Source organism: Microcaecilia unicolor, chromosome 5 (assembly GCF_901765095.1).
Source record: "Microcaecilia unicolor chromosome 5, aMicUni1.1, whole genome shotgun sequence".
Lineage (NCBI taxonomy): Eukaryota > Metazoa > Chordata > Amphibia > Gymnophiona > Siphonopidae > Microcaecilia > Microcaecilia unicolor.
In genome coordinates, this window is record NC_044035.1 from 275,738,434 (window position 1) to 275,761,296 (window position 22,863).

General features: G+C 41.9%; 1 protein-coding gene across 2 annotated transcripts in view; it reads right to left on the bottom strand.

The window, feature by feature from the left end:
• ROBO1 (roundabout guidance receptor 1) overlaps positions 1–22,863 on the bottom strand; it is a 578,749-nt gene that overhangs the window by 104,218 nt on the left and 451,668 nt on the right. For both annotated transcript variants that reach the window (XM_030204239.1, XM_030204238.1), the window contains exons 15-16: positions 17,089–17,320; positions 14,754–14,875 (exon numbers count right to left, since the gene is read on the bottom strand). In XM_030204239.1, coding sequence (XP_030060099.1) covers positions 14,754–14,875; positions 17,089–17,320 — 354 coding nt within the window. The remainder of the gene's footprint in view (positions 1–14,753; positions 14,876–17,088; positions 17,321–22,863) is intronic.

Here is a 22,863-nt window from a genome sequence, read left to right on the forward strand (position 1 = left end):
ACAAGTACTTGGCAAGATCCCAGAACACTAAAACAGATTTTATGATGCTAATAATAGAAATAAGTAGTGGATTTTTTCCAAATCCATCTTAATAATGACTTTTATTTTAGGAAATTATCCAAACCTTTTTTAAACGCTGCTAAGCTAAGCTAACTGCTTTTCCCACATTCTCTGGCAATAAATTCCAGAGTTTAATCACGTTGAGTGAAGAAATATTTTCCCTGTTTTGTTTTAAATTTACTTAGTAGCTTTATTGCGTGTCCCCTAGTCCTAGTATTTTTAGAATGAGTAAACAAGCAATTTACCTCTACCTGTTACATTCCACTCAGTATTCTCCAAGCTGAAGAGCCCTAGCCACTTTAGCCTTTCCTCATAGGGAAGTCATCCTGTCCCCTTTATCTTTTTCATTGCCCATCTATGTACCTTTTCTAATTCTGTTATATCTTTTTTGAGATGTGGTGACCAGAATTATACACATAACATTGACATTCACACTTCAGGCAGCCCTTAACACATACTTAAAATTTTTAAATAATTCAAACAACAATTTCTTTTTTGGAATAAAATTTGGCTGCAGCTTTATTTTCAAATATTAATTCATTTACTTAACATCAACTTAGTAACATATAATTTTCCACCAGGTTAACTTCAGAATGCGGATAATAATGTTAAGCCCTTCGGTAACGAACTGGCTCACTTTCTCCCCACTTCACAGTGTGATTAATAATAATGTTAAGCCATTCGGTAACGAACTGGCTCACTTTCTTCCCCCCTTACCCCCCTCCTCCCAGGTGACTTACAGTACCGTCAAGCCACCTCTTACTCATGGCGGTTCCGCCCACGAGTTCATTTCCATTTCATATATTTCATACAATCCCTTTAACCGCTTCTGGTGCCTCTTAAACCCCTCATCCAGGCACCCCTTTCCATTTAAAAGCTGCTACCATTTACCCCCAAATCCTCCACTTTCCCTAACCATCTCAAAATTTTGTCCCCACCACACACCCCCCCACCAAGGGCGGGCTGGGATGGGTCTTTCACTCCCTCCTATTCACCCTAACCCTCTCCTAACTAACTAAAAACTAATTCTGAGCGCCCAAATCTTCCCTATCCTAGCACTTCCCTTCCAGCCAATCCTATCCCTTAATTCCTACCCAATCCCCTTTCTCCCTTTTCTGTTGCTAACCTAAACACTAACTACTTCCAAACTAACTCCCTCCTGCAACTCCCCCCCCCCTTTCCTTTCTTCTTCTGGCTGCCTGGCTTCAGCCAATGTTAACACCCTCACAGCTTAACTGTGAGGGCTTCTGTATTCGAGGTGCAGTCACACCATAGAGTGATACAATGGCATTATAATATTCTCATTTTTGTTTTCCATCCCATTCCTAATAATTATGGCCACACAGATAAATCTGCTTAGACATATAAGTGTGCCTCTAAACAGATTTTATCTGTGTGTGCATTGGAACAGTCATAGAGTGAAAAGGGAGAGGATAGTGTGGGGGCAGTGTAATAGACTATACAATACTACACAAGACAGTATCTGCAATAGCAGCTTTATAAGGTCAGAACTACTAACACATACACACTCAAGAGTTATAGCTGTGAAAATGTATTTCTGTTATAACAGACTCTTCTCTGGCTCCTGACTATATGAGATGAAACCAAAGAGGGGGGGAGGAACAGTTGCAGGATGCAGAGAAGGAGGAAACGGGGAGACCTCTTAACTGTAAAACATTTTCAGTGCAACAGCAGTACAGGCACAGAAAATCCAACAGCATGACAATACTGACACCTTTCGATACTAGAGATTACTTTGCAAGTGTCTTAATGAAACCTCCACTAATAAGTTCCAGGACACAATGTAAATTCTTCACATTGGCAGCCTTCTTTGGTTGTTTGGATAACACTTCTGTTTAAAAAAAAAAATGCCTCTTCAACCATCTTATCTATTGTTCTAATGCCTGGATAAACTGAAGCTCCTTGGGTTTATTTTAAACATCAATGAAGCATACTTTATTAATGTGCTAATCTGGGTCAGAGCCAATTATCGAACACTTTGAGTGACAATTCAGAATTTTGCTTTAAGAAGCACAGTGGAAAATGACAAATGTTTTATCTAATACTAGGAACAATTCTATCTTAGATGTGACAGATTCCTCTGAAACGCAGAACAGAATCTGGGTCCAGTTGTTTAAAAATCAAGGGCAGCACCCTCACTAATAATGCTCTTCGATTTTCAGACTATCCGTCATAAATATGAATAAGATATATTTGAAGCAATAGACATGTACACCTTGTTCATCCATATTCATTAGGGTACCATGAAACCCCAAATGGATTAGAGTCCCCAGGGGGAGTTTATCTACCCCTGGCTAAAACTATCACATCATATCTTTATGAGTAAAATCAAACTGGGACATCAAAATACGTATCTTCAGTAAATGGATAAGCCACAAATATTTTTACAACATTTCTAGTAGAGACAACTTGGAGAGTAGCCCAGTAGATTCTGTCATGCCTTGCAGAAGATAAAGGACTCGTTTTTCTATTCTTGGGTTCTTAGTTTTCAGGCTGAAAAATGCTCTGGGTCAAGAAATAAACGCACCATGCTGCCTGCTTCTGGCCACTGCTGTTTCTGTAGTCACACAGATACAGGTGAAGAGAATGAGATAAGTCCTTAACCAACCCCCCCCCCCCCCAAAGGAGATGGAAAAAATGACAGAAACATTCTTGGTCTACCCCCAATGGCGTAGCCAGATCTGAGATTTTGGGTGGGCCCAGAGCTAATATGGGTGGGCACGCACTGTCTATATAAGTATGAGCAGTGTCTCTTGGGATCCTACAAAATAATGCCTTAGAATTCACTTGATGATGGATTTCTAAGTAGTCTGCCCAAAAGCTGCCCTGCATCAGTATAACCACATACATACTTAATGGAAAAATTGATATTTTTAAATATAATTACATTATCCCACAATCGCTCCACTGCAAAATGCTATACACAAACTTGTGCAAAAACACACTCATATCCTTACTAAACCATAACAGCACTAATTCCAAGGACAGGACGAGCTACAACCCTATGCTTGAAAAGGCAGAACTGTAATTACACTAGGCTCTAAAACACCAATACACTACCTCGTGAAAAAAAAAACCAAAACAAAAAGGGCTGCAAATACTACACGCTATCAGAATACTGCACTACTACTATTACTACTACTACTATTTAGCATTTCTATAGCGCTACAAGGCATACGCAGCGCTGTACAAACATAGAAGAAAGACAGTCCCTGCTCAAAGAGCTTACAATCTAATAGACAAAAAATAAATAAAGTAAGCAAATCAAATCAATTAATGTGAACGGGAAGGAAGAGGGGAGGGTAGGTGGAGGCGAGTGGTTACAAGTGGTTACGAGTCAAAAGCAATGTTAAAGAGGTGGGTTTTCAGTCTAGATTTAAAGGTGGCCAAGGATGGGGCAAGACGTAGGGGCTCAGGAAGTTTATTCCAGGCGTAGGGTGCAGCGAGACAGAAGGCGCGAAGTCTGGAGTTGGCAGTAGTGGAGAAGGGAACAGATAAGAAGGATTTATCCATGGAGCGGAGTGCACGGGAAGGGGTGTAGGGAAGGACGAGTGTGGAGAGATACTGGGGAGCAGCAGAGTGAGTACATTTATAGGTTAGTAGAAGAAGTTTGAACAGGATGCGAAAACGGATAGGGAGCCAGTGAAGGGTCTTGAGGAGAGGGGTAGTATGAGTAAAGCGACCCTGGCGGAAGATGAGACGGGCAGCAGAGTTTTGAACTGACTGGAGAGGGGAGAGGTGACTAAGTGGGAGGCCAGCAAGAAGCAGATTGCAGTAGTCTAAACGAGAGGTGACAAGGGTGTGGATGAGGGTTTTGGTAGAGTGCTCGGAAAGAAAGGGGCGGATTTTACGGATGTTGTAAAGAAAGAAACGACAGGTCTTGGCGGTCTGCTGGATATGAGCAGAGAAGGAGAGAGAAGAGTCAAAGATGACCCCAAGGTTTCGAGCTGAGGAGACAGGGAGAATGAGAGAGCCATCAACAGAAATAGAAAACGGGGGGAGCGGGGAGGTGGGTTTGGGGGGGAAAATTAGAAGCTCGGTTTTGGTCATATTTAATTTCAGGTGGCGTTGAGACATCCAGGCAGCAATGTCAGACAAGCACGCTGAAACTTTGGTTTGGATGCAAGGTGAGATATCAGGGGTAGAAAGGTAGATTTGGGAGTCATCAGCATAGAGGTGGTAGGAAAAGCCATGGGATGAGATTAATGAACCAAGGGAAGAAGTGTAGATAGAAAAGAGGAGGGGACCAAGAACAGAACCCTGGGGTACGCCGACAGGCAGAGGGATAGAAGTAGAAGAGGATCCACCAGAGTGAACACTAAAGGTGCGGAGGGAGAGGTAGGAAGAGAACCAGGAAAGGACAGAGCCCTGGAATCCAAGTGAGGACAGAGTATCGAGAAGTATGCTGTGATCAACAGTGTCAAAAGCAGCGGAAAGATCAAGAAGAATGAGGATGGAATATTGACCTCTGGATTTAGCCAGTAATAGGTCATTGGAGACTTTAGTAAGCGCAGTTTCGGTTGAGTGGAGAGGGCGAAAACCAGATTGTAATGGGTCAAGAATAGCATGTGAGGAGAGAAAATCAAGGCAGCGGCGGTGAACAGCACGCTCAAGTAATTTGGAGAGAAAAGGAAGGAGGGAGATGGGTCGGTAATTAGAGGGACAAGTAGGGTCAAGTGAAGGCTTCTTAAGGAGAGGTGTGACCACAGCATGTTTAAAGGCAGCAGGGACAGTCGCAGTGGAAAGTGAGAGGTTGAGAATGTGACAGATAAAAGGAATAAGAGTAGGAGAGATGGCATTAAGAAGGTGGGTGGGAATGGGATCAGAGGAACAGGTGGTACATTTTGAGGAGGAAAGGAGAAGTGTAGTTTCCTCAATAGTAACTTCAGGAAAGGAGGAAAGGGAATGAGGGGAAGGAGAGAGAGGGGAACGGACAAGTGGAGGGAGAGCTGGTGAGGTAGAGAAAGCAAGGTTTATCTTTTGAACCTTGTTGTGAAAGAATTCAGCAAGGGTCTGAGGAGATAATGAAGGGGGAGTTGGGGGAGGGGGCACCTTGAGGAGAGAGTTCAATGTGGTGAAGAGAAGTCGAGGATTAGAGCCAAGAGAGTTGGTCAGTTGGATATAATAATCCTGTTTGGCACGTAAAAGAGCAGATTGGAAGGAGGTCAGCATGAACTTAAAGTGTAAGAAATCAGCAAGGGCCCGAGATTTCCGCCAGAGGCGTTCGGCGGAGCAGGTACAGGAACGTAGGTAGCGGATATTAGAAGTCAGCCAAGGTTGCACCTTGATCACACATGAACAACACATGACACAATGGACATGACACAAGGAACTAGAAATCAAAAAATATGAAGGCAAAATACTGAACTGGAAAGTTAACTCAAGAAGTCAGACTCAGCATGCAGCAATACCAGAAAAACTTGAACTTACATGCAAAATATCACAGATGTACATTTCCAAAAGCTGACATATTCCAATTAATAAATTCTGAATAAAATACTTTTTTCTACCTTTGTTGTCTGATCTATTCGCTTTGGTCCCAGTGTCTTCTGTTTCATGCAGTGTCTTCATTCCATCTGATATTTTTTCTCTCACCATGTCCACCATCCTCTTGTGTCCTTATGTGTCCTGTCTACCATCTGTAGCCCTGTCCCTATCCTTCCTCAACTCAGCAGTTTCCCCTCCATCCATGTCCAGCATTTCTCCTCACTCCCCTCCATCCATGTGCATCTACTTCCTCTGTCTTCCCTCCATCCATGAGCATCTCCTTCCTTTGTCTTTCCTTCCCTCCATCCTTGTCCAACATTTTTCCTCGCTTCCCTGCCCTCCACTCCATCCACGTCCAGCATTTCTCCTCTCTTCCCTCCCCTCCATCCATGCACATCTCCTCCCTGACTTCTCTCCCCTCCCTCCATCCAGCAACTCTACATTCTCCCCTGCCCTCTCCTCCATCCACCCATATCCAGCAGATGTCCTCTGTCCCCTGCCCCCTCCATTCATCCATCCATGTTCAGCAAGTCTCCTCTTTCCTTTCCCCTGCCCTCCCCTCCATCCATCCATGGCCAGCAACTCTCCATTCTCTCCTGCCCTCTCCTCCATCCATCCATATCCAGCAAATTTCCTCTCTCCTGCCCTCTCCTCCATCCACCCATATCCAGCAAATTTCCTCTCTCCCCTTTCCCCTCCATCCATGCATGCCCAGCAATTCTCCTCCTTCCCCTGCCCTCCGCTCCATGTCCAGCAACTCTCCATTCCCCTGCCTTCTCCTCCATCCATCTCCAGCAAATTTCCTCTCCCCTTTCCCCTCCATCCATGCATGCCCAGCAATTCTCCTCCTTCCCCTGCCCTCCACTCCATGTCCAGCAACTCTCCATTCCCCTGCCTTCTCCTCCATCCAACTCCAGCAAATTTCCTCTCTCCCCTTTCCCCTCCATCCATGCATGCCCAGCAATTCTCCTCCTTCCCCTGCCCTCCACTCCATGTCCAGCAACTCTCCATTCCCCTGCCTTCTCCTCCATCCAACTCCAGCAAATTTCCTCTCTCCCCTTTCCCCTCCATCCATGCATGCCCAGCAATTCTCCTCCTTCCCCTGCCCTCCACTCCATGTCCAGCAACTCTCCATTCCCCTGCCTTCTCCTCCATCCATCTTCAGCAAATTTCCTCTCTCCCCTGTCCCCTCTAGCAATCCCTGTTGTCCAGCAATTCTCCTCTCTCCCCTGCCCATCCTGTTTCTATCCATCCCCTTCCCCATTCTATCCAGCATCTCCCTCCCCCTCTCTCCCCCTTCACAGCATCTCCCATCTGTCTGTCTCAATAAAGAACGACAACGTGGATGCAGCTTGCAGCAGCTCACAGGTTTGCCTGCTTTGTTTAACTTGCCTGAACGGCAACGGCTGCGTGGGGGAGTGGAATAGATAGGCTGCTGGCTCACTTCCACTCCACTCCCCAAGTCGCAGCGGCGAACGGGCGGCCCTCAAAGCAGCAAGCAACCAGGCTCGTCGACTCTGTCCTTCCTTCGCTTCCTGCCCTCTCTGCGTGCATCCCGCCTTCCTCTGATGTCATTTCCTTTCGAGCGGGCGGGACACTGAGAGGGCAGGAAGCGAAGGAAGGATAGAGTCGATGAACCTGGCTGCTTGCTGCTTTTAGGGCCGCCCGTTCGCCGCTGCGGGTAAGAAAAAAATAACATCAGAGCTGCAATTGGCTCGCAGACTAGGACTGGGTGGGCCTGGGCCCACCCGTAGCTACGCCCCTGGTCCACCCTTGCCTTAATGGAATGTATGCAGTTGTCATAGGTGGCATAATTCACAAACCACATGAAGAAAAAAAAGGGGGACTTGGCTACTTCTCGAAGGGCCTTTTTACTAAGCTGCAGCATAATGTGGCCCTAGTGCATCTTTGCATAGGATTTTCCCATACGCTAAGGCTATTTTTACCACAGCTGTAAAAACAGCTTTTTTCTATTTTATTTCATATTAATAGCTATGTGTAAGTGTTGCCATTAGTGTGTGGCCATTTAAAAAAAAAAAAAAAAAAAAAAACTTAGTGGCTGTGCACTTACCGCCACTTATTTTATAGGCAATAAGGACTCACGCAGTATCCATGTGCCAACCAGTTAGCATACAGTAATTTAGCTGTGCTGATTAGTTCAGGAATGCTCCATTCTCCGCCCCACAAACATACCCCCTCAAAAAAAATTAAGAGTATTTTTTAGTGCATGGTTACATTTGGTACTTAGTACACAACTGAGCACATCCCACGATATGCCACTTTAAGCTGTGCTAGGTGAGCATTAGCATCTAACACAGATTATTAGTAAAAGGCCCCTTAATTTGGGTTTTCAAATGTATTTTGAGGATTCACTAAAATAAAAACCCTCCACTTTTGATGTGGATCATATCCTATGTATCCTCTGTGCTCATTAAACACCCGACTTCATTTGTACCTGAAGCAGGTGCTGCTAAAGGTGACCAATTAGGTTCAAAATCTGGAATGGCTCAATCTTGTAATACTCCAGAAAAAAAATATTTATAAATGTTTAGAATTAGAAAACTAGAAAGAATAAGGAGTCGATGCAGAGCGGCACCTGTTAAATATCGGTATCACGGGAAAAATTACCAAGTCTCAAACAAAACAAAAAAAACCCAAAAAGGCACACAACCGCTTACAAAACAGTAGATAAAAAACAACAAAGCAGTGTAATCAAATGCATTTATTTGGAATAATACCCGACGTGGCCACGTTTCACCCTCAGGCTACGTCAGGGGTACAAACTATCAAACGTGTATATCAGTATATCATATACACTAGTTCTGAGATGAGAACAGTTATTCCAAAAATCTAGTTCCACTTTTCTGCTACTTCCAACTGAACTGATATGCACTTTTGATAGTTTGTACCCCTGACGCAGCCTGAGGGCGAAACGTGGCCACGTCGGGTATTATTCCAAATAAATGCATTTGATTCCAGCCAAGTCGCAAACAGAAACCAGTGCACAAAAGGTCTCACATGCAAATGAGATACACAGATCCCCTTTGGTGCATTGATCGTTATTTGCAACTCAAAGCTGTCAAATGCATTTGACAGCTTGCAGAAAATCCCTAGTAGTCCAGTGGACTACTTCCCAATCTTTCCAGAATGAAAAATCCCTCATGGTCTAGTGGATCGCCTCCCGCCCCTCCCCCTCACAGAACAAAAAAAAAAAATCAATGCTAGTTCAGTGGACCCCTTCTCGAGCCCTCCCCTCCCCATGTCATAACTTAAAAAGTTGGAGGCAGGGGTTGGGTGCTGCCACTTTGAGAGGGCTGGGCACAAAGGAGGAGGTGATGCTCCTGACCTCCCACCTACAAATTTTTAAGGTACGGTATGGGGAGGGGAGGGGGTTGAGGGGTCGGGCAGCAGTCCACTGGAACACCAAGACATAGGGGGGTGGGGGGAGTCAAGACCAGGGACTTTTTTTGTTCTGTGGGAGGCAGGGGGGGGGGGTCACAGGGGGGTGCGGGAGGAGAGTGGTAGGCAGCATAAGCAGGCAGCCTTTGCAGCTGCTTGTTTGTGTTTCCCTTCTCTTCAACCGCTTCAGAGCTGGTGTAAAATCTAGCTTATTAAAGCTAGGCACTCTTGAGCTGTACATTGCACGGAATGCTCATTATAAAACTAATGAGCTCTTTGTAATACATTTGCGTAGAGTTCTCGGTGGCTGCTAATGGCACACATTAAAGCCATGGAAAACCCCTTTGTGCATTTCTCGCTAAATAACGTTTGCTTTAGACTGGCTACAACCAGTCTAAACCAAATGTCACCAGCCTGGTAAACTTTGTGCATTGGGCACTAAAAGATGAGAAAAACAGGCTTTTGTGATGGAGACATAAGAAAAAAGGAAATACTGTTTGAAGTCTGTTGATAGAACCTGGGAACATAATTCTTTGTATTGACCTGACTAGACTTATTTGAAGAACTCATAATAATTCCATCTCATAAAGTAGATTTAAGATTGGACAACCTGTTTAGTGAATATATTTTTTACTTCAATTACTCTGTAGATTTCAAAGGATGCCAAAAATCAATCAGGCTGAGAAGCATCTAATTACACTGGAACTAATCATAAGATTCCATAATAAAAATTACAAGTTTATGGAAGAAACCTGAATAGCATACTGATTCCTGTTTCATGTCTAAATTAAATTTGAATTAATTAAAACAATGATTATTTATATTTTTTCCCTAAATAACTGTAATCTGTTACAGACTTTGGCATACAATCTTTCCACTCAATGACTGTGAAATAGTCTTCAAATCCCTGGCTAGACAATGAAGAGGTAAAGAGAATTTAGTGAGTGTAGGAACTGGCAGCTGAATTTAATTCATATAATGTGAAGGGCAATTCTATATGTGCCTCATTCTAGGCACCTCAATGCCATACACTTACCCCTGGATTCTTTATAGCGCCAAAATCCAAGTGTATTCTATAACAATGCATGTAACTTAATTGGCTTAACAAGCTAATCAACATTGTTAACAGCAGTTAAATAATAAGCACTAATTGGCAATAATTAGAGTTTACACACACAACTCGCTAAGTGTATTCTGTAATGAACAATGCCTACATTCTAATGAGTGCAGTTCAAAGGGGGCATGGCTATGGGCAGGGAAATGAGCGTTTCATGGGCATTCCAAAATATACACATGTAGTTACAGAACATGGCCCAGTGTGCATAAATCTACACGCTGGGATTTACGCCATGTTTTCGTTGGTGTAAATGGAGGTGTGTAGTTTTAGGCACTGGAATATCAACCAAGCATATTCTGTGTACTACGCCTAAATCTAGGTGCTGCTTATAGAATAAGCTTAAGTGGAAATATTTACTGTGCAGATTTTTTAGGCGCTTTATAGAATCTGGCCCTTAGCACCAATTGTATAATGGTATCTTGGTACCAAGGTTCCATTATAGAATACTAGTGTACTAGTCATCATTAGTGCACTCAAGTGTCGGCACACCCTCTTATGCCATGTCAATGACTGGTGTAAGCTGGTGCACCAAGTGACATGCATAGTTTATAGTATTCTATATACTACATAGCTAACTAAGAGACACTTCCATACCCCCGCCCTTGCAGTTAGGCACTATGGCACTTAGGCACTAAAGCCCTTAGGCTCTACTTTATAGAATAGTGCCTAGTGTACTCAGATATCTGACAATGTGATGGTGCCTTTAACATGTGTAAGTGGCATCTACTTTATAGAATTGTCCTTATAGTCTTTTCCTGTAAACAGTTACCCCCCCCCCCCCCTTTCCATCCAGTGAAGTTCCTTTATTATTCAGGATGACTGCTCAGATAATGCTGGTCCTACGTGCTCTCCCAGGAATGGAAAGGAGGTTATCATCAACCGACCCCTTCAGTTCTGTTCCTGTACTACCAGAGACCAACTCCTGAGAAGCAAGGATTCTCTTACACCTTCTCCCTCAGTATCGAAACATCTGAAGCTCATTGGGACCAGGACGAGAGATTCCACTGAAGAGGTTCTTCCAGTGGGAGGTAGTCTTGCTTTAACATACTCAACACACTTTTCTGCAAGTGGACTTTTACACATAGCTGAACAAAAACATACGAAAAATAATGAGATAGAAGAAGACTTGTTAATGACTGATTTCCAAGATGATGTTAAGAGTGCTTGTACCATATGTTGCCTTAACTAAAATTTACAAAATACCGTGTTCTCAGTTTTCATGACCAAGAGTGTGCTGTTACATTTAAAGCTCAGTTTTATAAAGGATGTGGAGAGGAGAAGTAAGGAGAAAATTCCAAAAACGTTTTACAAGAGGTTCAGCCAAACATCTATTTTTATAAGTGGTTCAGGCAAATATGTATTTTTTTATGCTGCTTCACATCATGCAAGAGTAGGAAGTTTAAAAAGCTGCAAGTAGAAGAAGCTTTATGAATCGCTGCTCCTAACACTAGCCATGCCCTGACCCCCATGACACCCATCCAAGGACAGCCATAACCCCCTTTCCTCATCACCACCACAGACAATAATCCCCTTCAATTTCCCCCAAGATAGTAACCCTCCTTTCTATCACTACGCCAGACATAACATAGGCATTTACACTCTCTCATCCCCTTGGTAGAATAAGAGAATGCCATCCAAATAAACAGTCAAAACAGACATGTGGCAAACATCTGGACACAACTTTATTAACTTTTAATTAAAACCCTTTCATTAACTTTCCCAAAGTCCCAGCCAAACATTATAACATCACATAACAAATATTTAGCAGTTAAGAATTTTACCACTTAGATGGTAGCAAACTAACTGAACTTAACAGGTGCTGTTAAGTTAAATTCAAAATGGCAGAATTTCTGGTAACGCCACTGAGGGCTCATGGGGGTACTGCATATGACCCCATTGCTTCATCTCCAAAAACTCATCCACTTCTAAATCTACACAAAATGCCCTAATTGAGTTCCATCCAATGTGAAATATCCTGAACGTTTGCACTGCAACATCATGCTCCATCTCAACCCCAACACCCTAACTTATGAGTGGGAGGGAGGGTTGACCGCATCTCACTGCCCTGGCTCCCACAGTTAGACTCCCAGCCTTTCCCACAAAAGTATTCCCTTATCCTGATTGGTGCATTATCCAAGTCCAACGCACCTGTCACTGCTAACCTCACCTGTTACTATGCTTCCCTTTGCCCACCAATCTCTAACATGCTATCTCTCCCCTTCCCCAACCATAACTGCCATCCAGTAGCATTACAAAAAGGGGAAAGGGGTGGGATAGGCTCAGTCATGTTATGTCACCTGCTCCTCAAGGAGAAGGTGCCAACTATAACCTCATTTCATATTACTCCCCCCCCCTAGACAAGGGTCCCACTCCCAGATCCCACCCTTTGCTCTTATCGGGGGTCCCTGGTGAATAGTGGGGCACAGGATGATCCCCAATTGCACTTTCTGTCTTAAAGCCTTGAGTTCAAAATGGTGCCTGCAGCCCCTAATAGAAGTCTCATGGTATTACTGCTAGGAGTCAAGGTGCCACTGAGGGCACAAAGCCTTAAATTACAAATTAAATTGATATAATGTGCACTAACTTTTTAAAGGCACATTAAAGTATTGAATGCACACGAATGAATCCATATCTGAGGCAATGGAAGATCAAGAGGCTCATTTTCAAAGCACATAGACTTACTATGTGCTTTTAAAATAAGCACCAATGTGACTTAGGACCAATATGAAAAAAGATTTGCTTGGGTAACTTTGGGAGTTACTCAAATCTTATTTTTAGCATTTCCTGGCCCATAAACTGGTTACATTTTGTCCAGACAATTGGTCTAGAAAAAATGTAACCAGTTATCTTAGGGCAAGGAATAAGGTATGCAAAGGACACTGTTCAACGCTAATTGGACAATACTAGTGTTCAGCTAAGAATCTAACTTTGCATTTTCACCTCCACCCCTCCCCCTAAATTTTGACTAATGTTATCAAGTTACATCTAGTCAGAAAAACTGTTATTCTAAAGTTTACTTTACAACCAATCTAATTAACATAGGACTAGAATATTTAATGGCCTTGTTTAACTGGATGTCGGCCGAATATTCTGGATAAAATTAACTTTAATAGATATTTCCCACTGAACATTAGCCTTAGTGCAAAGTAGAATTTCAGCTCTGGATTCTGTAGCTCTCAGTTGACTGCACTAACCACCAGACTCATCTTTTGATAGCAAGCATTTACTTTATCAAGACATGGTTTGCAAGAGGGAGGTGTTTTGGAAAAATAATTTACGGGATTTTTAAAAATCAACCTGGGCAACATACTCTACACTTGTGAAGGGTTATCAGAACAGACAGCACTCCTTATTTCCAAAGAAGTGCATCATCTTGTTTGAGGTAATGTTTTTTTTTTCTTTCTTCCCTTCTCATTTGGGATCTACATGCAAGGCCAATCTGAAAGTTAGCAACATGCAGTGCAGTGATCTATGATATGTACTTCATTCCACTATACCACAGATTACCAACCCAGTCCACAGGACACACCAAGTCAGTGTGGTTTTCAAAATATCCACAAGAAATATACATAAATTTGCATGTACTGCCTCCATTGCATGCATATCTCTCTCATGCATATTATTTGAGGGTATCCTGAAATCCATGGGTTGAGAATTCTTGATCTATACTTTTGTACACAATATAATACAGATGACTTTCCTCTCTGTACTTTGGAGGGAAGTATTTTCAGAGGGGCTGATTGGCTATTTGAGCCATCTAACTCTCAAAGTGAGGCTCCCAAACCCTTCATAAATTGTCCCCACCCCTATGCTTTTAAACAAGTACCTTATTTCTGCACCAGCTGTGATGACGTGCAAATTTCTATATCTGATATACCTACAGTCCCACAGTGTGAGTGTAAAGGAACGGGCAAGATTCTTTGATGCATATATATGGGTTGTATTTGTACGTGTTTATGAATATGTAAATACACTGAAAGTGATATTTGTTGCTTCCCTTTTTTTCTAGTTAATTATTACAAAGCTTTAGTGCCTTCTCTCCTCTTTTATTCCCATAACAAGAGGATGATTTTAGGAGTACCCATCACCAAAGGAGGACTTTAGGCAGAAAAGATGCTAGTTGGAGGTATAGACATTGAAACTACATGCAGTGATCTGTCTCAGCACATCAATTCCCGATTGTCTCTACTAGACAGACAGGTGGTATGAAAGAGAAGGTGTCATTGACAGAATTAAATATTTGATAATCACTGGATTTATGTTTCAGTCCTGAATTGAATGACTTACAATTCACAATTCAGTTTCTGTTCTACACTTGAGCTGCCAGTTATTTATTTATTCAGCAAGTGTTGCATCTTACTAGCTCTAAAGAACCTGTTCGTCAATCTACATATAAGAAAAAAAATGTCATTTATTTAGCTGCCTGCAATTTAAATTTCCTTCAGTGGTTTATGAACCTCATTCCTTTCCATGTTTCAGGGACAACAAATGAACTAGAAGTCTCTGAATAAAAATCATATGCATACACACAGCAATTAGGCAGAGTGGAGAGATCCTGGAAAAAGTACAAGCATGTATTGCCTAGCTTTGGCCAGCAGATGGAGCCAAGCATCTATGAACAGCTTGAGATAGACCAAAACGTAAAAAAAAAAAAAGAGCCCATTCTTACCTTGTATTCTTGCACAACACCATTCTGCGTATCTTCTGGGGGTGGCTGCCAGGTAACCACAATCGCAGTCCCATTCCCTTCATTCTTTGTGATTGTAACACCTTGGGGTGGGGCACTCGGAGCTGTTCCAGAACAGAGGTATACAATTAAACTGTTTTGTGTCTATTCATGAACCTAGCAAAATGAGTGCATCCTTTTTCAGTTACAGAAGTAGTGACAAGCAAATATAACCTTTCTAACATACAAACTGGAAGAAAAGAGCTTTAACAATATACTCTTTATATGCTACTCAGGCAGAAACCTTGATTTATGAAAAGATTGCTTGAACTGTGGGGGAAACAAAACCTTGATAAACTGTAGGCCTAGAATAAGTTACTCTATTTTTTTTTTCTTTTTTCAGTACAGTGCTATTTAAACATATTTCATTTGTATCTCTTCTACTCATTAGCTTTACTCTGACGGACGGAAGTGATTCTCACTAAAACCCAAAACGTCCATTTATAAACCTTGGGATAATTCTGTGGGAAGGGAACTTCTCCATTCAGTTGCAGACTATAGATGACAATTTATCAGGTGTGCCTTCACTTAATGTAAGTTATTTGAGTTTGTTATATTGGCACCTTTTATTTACAGCCCATTTAATGTTTGTCATTTAGAGATTTACATTGCACTCTCATACTAGTACAACCACTTTGGTAAGATTTGGATTTTGGGATTACTGGCTTTTCCAAATATGAGCGCAAGGTGAATTACAGTTCAGGTACATTAGGAATCTCCATGCCCCAAAGAGCTTACATGTGTTTTTATCTGGGGCACTGAAGGCCAAAGTGACTCACCCAACATTACATGAAGCACCAGTGGGAGATGCAAGATTTAAATTCTGGTTTTTGTGCTTCTCAGTCTGCTACTCTAACCAATAAGTCACTCCTCCATGTTATAGGTAGATCAGGGTTACTCTTGTTTTGGTTAACATATTATGCAATTATTTTGAAATGTTATTGATGATGTAATGCACTTTTTATTTGTTTTTCTTGTATTTGCCTTGCACACCTCTATGAACCACAGGGATATCCCATTAATTAAATACAATTAAATAAATATGTGGTCTGCTCTAGTAACAGCCTAAAGTCTGCATCATTCTGTTCCAAAAACACAGCATCATGATTAGTCTGAAGCCCATTCCATTATTTCTTTCTGGAGATTCTCTTTCATGTCTCTTCACACAATGCTTTGAAATATATCTGTGCATCGAAAAAATATTGTGAGATAACAGTGCACCAAAATAAACTGCAGTGGAGGAGTGGCCTAGTGGTTAGGGTGGTGGACTTTGGTCCTGGTGAACTGAGGAACTGAGTTTGATTCCCACTTCAGGCACAGGCAGCTCCTTGTGACTCTGGGCAAGTCACTTAACCCTACATTGCCCCATGTAAGCAGCATTAAGCCTGCCATGAGTGGGAAAGCGCGGGGTACAAATGTAACAAAAAAAAAATAAATTCAAGAAATTCTATAAGTAGGTGCTCATAGGTATGTTATGTTCCCCTTTGCGAATGCAAATGCAGCGAAAATTTGCATATGTAAATGCCCAAGTGTTTATCTATCACTTAGGTGCTATACGGGTGACGCATGGGAGGGTTATGGGCAGGGCTATAAGTTACCTTTGTCCTTGCTACATTTAGGTACCTGCTGTTATACCGGGTCTTTGGCTGGTGTAACTGTGCATGTCTCCAAATGTTAAGTGTACCAATACTGGGGTACGCTAGTATTCTATAGCAGTATCTTGGTGCACAGATGCCATTATAGAATAAGTGCTCATGGCACTGTATCAGCATGCCTCTGGTCCTCATCATTTCCCCACTGTCCCTGCCTACATCAATAAATTGCTCATCCCATACACTCCCTCCTGCACCCTCCGCTCCTCCAATGACAACCTCCTCTGCCTCCCCACTCTCTCCTCGCTTCATCTTACCATTTCCTGTGAAATTGCCTTCAATTATCTTGGCCTCAATCTCTGGACCTCTCCCCTCCACCTTAGAACAGTATTCTCTCTATCCATATTTAAGAAACTCTTCAAAACATTTCTCTTTTCCGGGGCCTTTGGTCCCCCTTCCCCTTGAACTTTTTTCTTCCTGCGTCAATCTCCCCCTCATTCTATCCTCTCCTCTATTTTCTCCCTCTTGCTTTTGGCCACTCTTGGTTGATTGATGTTAACCACATAGTCGACATTGATGGCTCCATTACAATATATCAAGCACAAATAAATACATAACAGGAAGTGTCCACTTCCCACTTTACTGTAGAGTGTTATACAAAATGAAATATATTCTGTATGACTTGCCTTCTTCCAGGGTCTTTCCAAATCGAACTTCACTGTCAGCACCCTGAAATTCATTAAAGAAAGGACGAGCTTTGATTTCATAGCTGACACCTTTCTTTAGCTCTGGAATGACCACACTATTTTTGCCTGGGGTCCTCACTTCATAAACAGACCAGTTAGATTCCCCATGGTTGTCTAATGTAGACCTGTACAGAATTTTATATCCTTGAATGTATTGGGACTGCTGATCCACCTGTGTAAAAGATAAGAGGAAAAGAATCACCATCAAAACCTGAAAACAAGGCAAGAAAATCATTTTCACATGTAAATACCTGTTTTAAAAAGCCCCTCCCCTTTTACATGCAGTTAAACGTATGCACATTTTTTCTCAACAGGCAACCATGAACCTCATGTGTGAAGGCCTTCCTTGTGGTAACATTAGAACAGAGGAGATAAAAAATATGTGTGATAGCTGTGTCCTCTCCACAGTGATTGGAGAACTTTTTATTGGCAAATGCAGCCCATATTATTGTATTTATTTTTACATACTTCTATTTGTAATCTTTGGTTTATGCATATGGATTAATATACTCTAGTTTTGCACTTTGTTTTTGGTGACATACTCAAGTTGATACCTTGTTGGCTCTTAATAAAGATATTAAAAAAAAAAACCCAACCATGTATGATAGTTCTGCCTGGAAATAATATAGGAGCAATCTTTGGAGATACTTATTTCTGTGGCAATATTCTAAGCGTTATGGGCCCTGTTTACTAAGGTGCACTAGCGTTTTTAGCACATGCTAAAAATGAGCATGTGCTAGCCGTGTAGATGCCCATAGGAATATTATAGGTATTTACAAAGTTAGCACACACTAAAAATGCTAATGCACCTCTAGCACGGCTTAGTAAATAGGGCCCTATGTAAGTACTTCTATTTCAATCACTCGTGTAAATCCTGTGCAAATATTTTTTTTTTACCAAAATCAAATTCTATGATCTAATCAGGTGTCTCCTCATAATGATCCCCTATTTTATACTTTTTAAAATTTTTCTCTTTATGAAGTTTTAACAAAAACACTTTACAACGAATCTAAGTAATACACACAAATATAGGGGGCCTTTTACTAAGGCACGCTTACGTTTTTAGCGCATGCTAAAAATAGGCACACACTAAATGTTAGAGACGCCAATGTATTCCTATGGGCATCTCTAACATTTAGCGCGCACCTATTTTTAGCGTGCGATAAAAGCGTTAAGCACGCTGTAGTAAAAGACCCTAATACGGTAAATATAATAAGAAATAACTCCAAATTTTAATCCACAATATCATAGGGCCAAGAACAGGAAAATAATTGCGTCATAAATAAGGAACTTAAAAAAAAAAAAAAAAAAGATACTAAGATGGGACAGGAGGTACCTATGCACATCAAATCTAAGCGGAGCTAAGCTGATCCAGATGACTGAAGTACATCGTGTTCTTCACTAGCCACAATAAAATCTAGAAATTGCTTGGGTTCAAAGAAGAAACAAAATGTCTACCCCTCAATGTCAAAAAACATCTACGAGGAAATTTCAGATAACAGGTTATACCTAAGACTAGAACCCTTGGCTTTAAATCTAAAAAGTCCTTCTACTTCTTCTGTGTCTTTTGAAAAAATGATTAAGAAACATTTGAATCTTTACTCCTAGGAACTGCTCATTCATTTTCCTAAAATATCTCTGAAGGACAGTATTCCGATCAGATTCAAGGGCATACTAGACCATCAAGGTGATCCTTTCACTCACTATATCCAGAAAACTCTTGAAAAATCCAGTGAGATTTCATTATTCTAGCTGAAGGTTAGGTCTGATCTTCATTAGGGAAATAAATACCAATCCTGCATAGAGACAAATACCGTGCCCTACATTATAAGGGGCAAGCCATATGCAGGAAAATTGAGAATCTCCTTCAAATATTTGTAGACCATGGTAATTGGAGCCACTATTGGAGACTTGGGAAAATGTATAAGTCTCATGTTATTCTTCCTGCTCTGATTTTCTAGGTACTCCCCAATTTACATGGCAGTATGTCTTGCATCTGTGCTGATCCCAAATGCTGTAGTTTTACCAAACAAGCCTCAAACTGATCTATTCCAGCAGACTGTTGTAATTGAACCTCAGCATCATCTTCAACCTTCCCCATCAACTTCTTAAAGTCCTCTTTAGTATTACTCACAAAAAAAAACCAAAAAAAAAAAACCGAATCCAGATGGATCCAGGATCACAACAGCTGGTTTCATCACCATGCCTTGCTTACTAACAGAAGCATCAATTTTTCTCTTTACCCTGCTTTTATTTCCCTATTCAGCAAAGATATCAAATTAGGAGGAAGCCAACAGGACCGCCGAGAGGGGGAGACAGGGGGGACAAAAGTCCCCGCGCCCGGGCCTGCGGGTGGGGGCTGGCGCCGCCACAGTCTGGCCCACCCGCTCTCCGTCGCTCCCATAACTAACCTGAAGCACCTTCATCTTCGGCGCAAGCAGCAGCAGCAGGGCAGGCCACTCCTTCCTTCCGTGTCCCGCCTTCGCCTGACGTAACATCCACGAGGGCGGGGCAGGGAAGGAAGGAGAGGTCTGCCCTGCTTCTGCTGCTTGCGTCGAAGATGAAGGCGCTTCAGGTTAGTTCAGAGGGCCCGGCACTGGCAGCGGGTGGAGGGGGGCCCGGCGACCTCGGGTGGGGGGGGCGCAACGCGACGTGACCTCGGGGGGGGGGGGGCCCAGGAGCGGCCTTGTCCCAGGCCCGGCCCCGGCTCTCGGCGGCCCTGGAAGCCAAGGACGCATTTAACAGGGTACCCAAATCTGGAGGCTTCGGTGGTTAGCATTTTTGGGGCCATTTTAAGTAGACTGCACAGATGCAAGTTATGCTCACTTTTAACACATGCACTTTACACCATGCAATTTTTCTTTGACAATTAGGGGCCCTTTTACAAAGGTACGCTGAAAAATGGCCTGCGGTAGTGTAGGTGCATGTTTTGGGAACATGCAGAATAACTTTTCAGCGCACCTGTAAAAAATGCCTTTTTAAAATTTTTGCCAAAAATGGACATGCGGCAAAATAAAAATTACCACGCGTCCATTTACACCATGCAATTTTTCTTTGACAATTAGGGGCCCTTTTACAAAGGTACGCTGAAAAATGGCCTGCGGTAGTGTAGGTGCATGTTTTGGGAACATGCAGAATAACTTTTCAGCGCACCTGTAAAAAATGCCTTTTTAAAATTTTTGCCGAAAATGGACATGCGGCAAAATAAAAATTACCACGCGTCCATTTTGGGTCTGAGACCTTACTGTCAGCCATTGACCTAGCGATAAGGTCTCACGCGGTAACCGGGCTGGCAGCCGACCAAGGAACACCACTGCTATAAACCTCATAGAGCACTGTGCTCTGACAGAATGAAACAATGCCATCTACATGTCGTTTATCAGAGACATGGAAATGTATTTTTTCAATTGCCAGAGTGGACTTGTGGAATCATCTTCCTGGTTATTTAAGACTGTATTTTAATCTGCAAGAGATTTTTTAAAAATTACTTTGTTCTCCAAGCATTTAAGGAAGGTTAATTTTTTATCTTTCTAACGGTTCTCCATAGTAAGTCTGTCCCTATGCTGAAATTATTTGTATGATTTGAATGATGTTGTTTTATGGAGTGTATTGTATTGGTTTTGTTTTCATGAGTGTTCTTTTGTAACCCGCTTTAGTATTGAAGCGGGATATAAACTTATGAAATATATTTTTAAAATATTTCAAGCGGCCACATCAGGCTGCTTAAATAGCTGAAATATCTTTGGCCGGCTTAAACTTAACTGGCTATCTCCGAATATCAACTTAGCTGGTTAAGTTTAAACTGGGCAAAAATAAACCGGATATTCAACACCAGTCACCGGAAATGGCCCGGCACTGAATACCCAGGCTGACTGCCAACCATGGGAGTTAGCCGGGTTTCCTCCTGCAGTGTGAATATTGGACCCATCCACTGTAGCTTCTTTCCCATAAAACTTTTAAGCATATGAAGAATTAAGCTAGGGAACAAATTATCACAGGAAATAGCCAACATTCCCCATGCTGAATATTTTGAATCTTGCAAAACAAAAAAATGCTGTGAGTGGAAACACCTACAAATATTTATCAATTTACATGATTCAATCATTTTGCAAAATTAATCATGTCAACCCAAAATTGTTCCCATTTGTCCTCTCTGTCCCCATTCAGCATGTTCGTGAGTGACAAGAACTCTCACTAGCTCAAGGTTAACAATTAGAGACATAGGAGTATGTTTTCTAAAGTGCGTAAGCATTTCAAATGCGCACCTATACATTTCTATGGACGCATTACAAACGCTAATGTGCCCATAGCGCACCTTAGTAAACATAAGTGATGGTATCAACATGAGCTTCCATGAAGACCTGTTATGTTACCTTAACATGCTATTTTAGCCCAGGCCCCATTTTATAGAATGAGATCTAGTTACTAATAACTGGGGTTAAACAGTAAAATAAAATCTTTATAGCCCACATTTATAACTTCTCCCTATAGTCTCCTATGAGATTTGCCATTGATGCTCCTGTATATGGCTGGTAATAGTTGGCACTTCAATGGCAATCTTTTCTCCTTCCCAGGATTGAAAGAATGCCCTTGTTGGTATACTCAACTAGTGGCACCCAATCAGACTTGGCAGAGTAGCATGTAGCTCTGCTCCTAAATCACAAGGCCTGCCCATGTGGCTGTTACAGTCGCCTATCTTTTCACAAGTTCAGATTCTACTGTAGCTATCCATTTATGTCATTAATGTATGTATTATTCCCCCAGGAAAGAACAGTAAATCATAGCTAACTAGGCAATTTAGAGAAGCTGAGATAATGATCTGGTAGTATAACATAAAACCCTGAACGATTAGATTTCCCAAGATTCTAGGAGAGGATGTGTCCACAAATTCAATTACATGATAAAAAAGGAGAATTATCTGAAATATGTTTTTGAGACTGCGTACCGAGAACATTTGCTCCTAATAGGTACCTTGTGCAGTTTAATTGAAATCCAATAGAAAACAGCATGCAGATTATGTTAAGGTTAGGCAGATGTGTCAAATGGCCTTGGTTGCTCATTTGGAGAGTAGTTTTATAACAGGGTACCTAGAGTTAATTATAAAGGTGCCAAGGTGTTACAGAATACACTTAGCGAGTTGTGCACCTAAATTCTAGTCAGTGCCAATTAGTGCTCATTATTGCTTGTTAAGTGCTGCTATCAACACTCGTTAGCTTGTTAAGCCAATTAAGTTACACGCGGTTTTATAGAATCAATGCCGATTTCGGCACCTAAATCTAAGCACACTATATAGAATCCAGGGGATAACGCCTGCTCAGGATTCCCCACACTCTGTCCAGACTCCACCCCTCAGCACATCCGCTTGCAACATGAATACTTTAGGCAAGACCTAAATTTATAACAGCCTATTTTATGCGCCGAAAAATGGTTCATAAACTTAATCCCCTTGATAACTACATTAGAGGACAATTTTCAAAACCATCTCAAAACTGTTCTCACTCAACCTAGCTAACAGTGTTTGTAGGTTTCTCCAGCATATGTGCTTCTAGCTAGGTTAAAATCATGCATTCCCATGGGTGTGTATCAGTTGGAGGAATTCAACTGCATGCATAATTTGGCATTTTCCAGTGTATACTTCTGTTTTAACTCCGCTTGGCTGCCTACATAAATAGAAGGTACAAAGTACACACACTCATTACGTGTGGATAGTTTTTG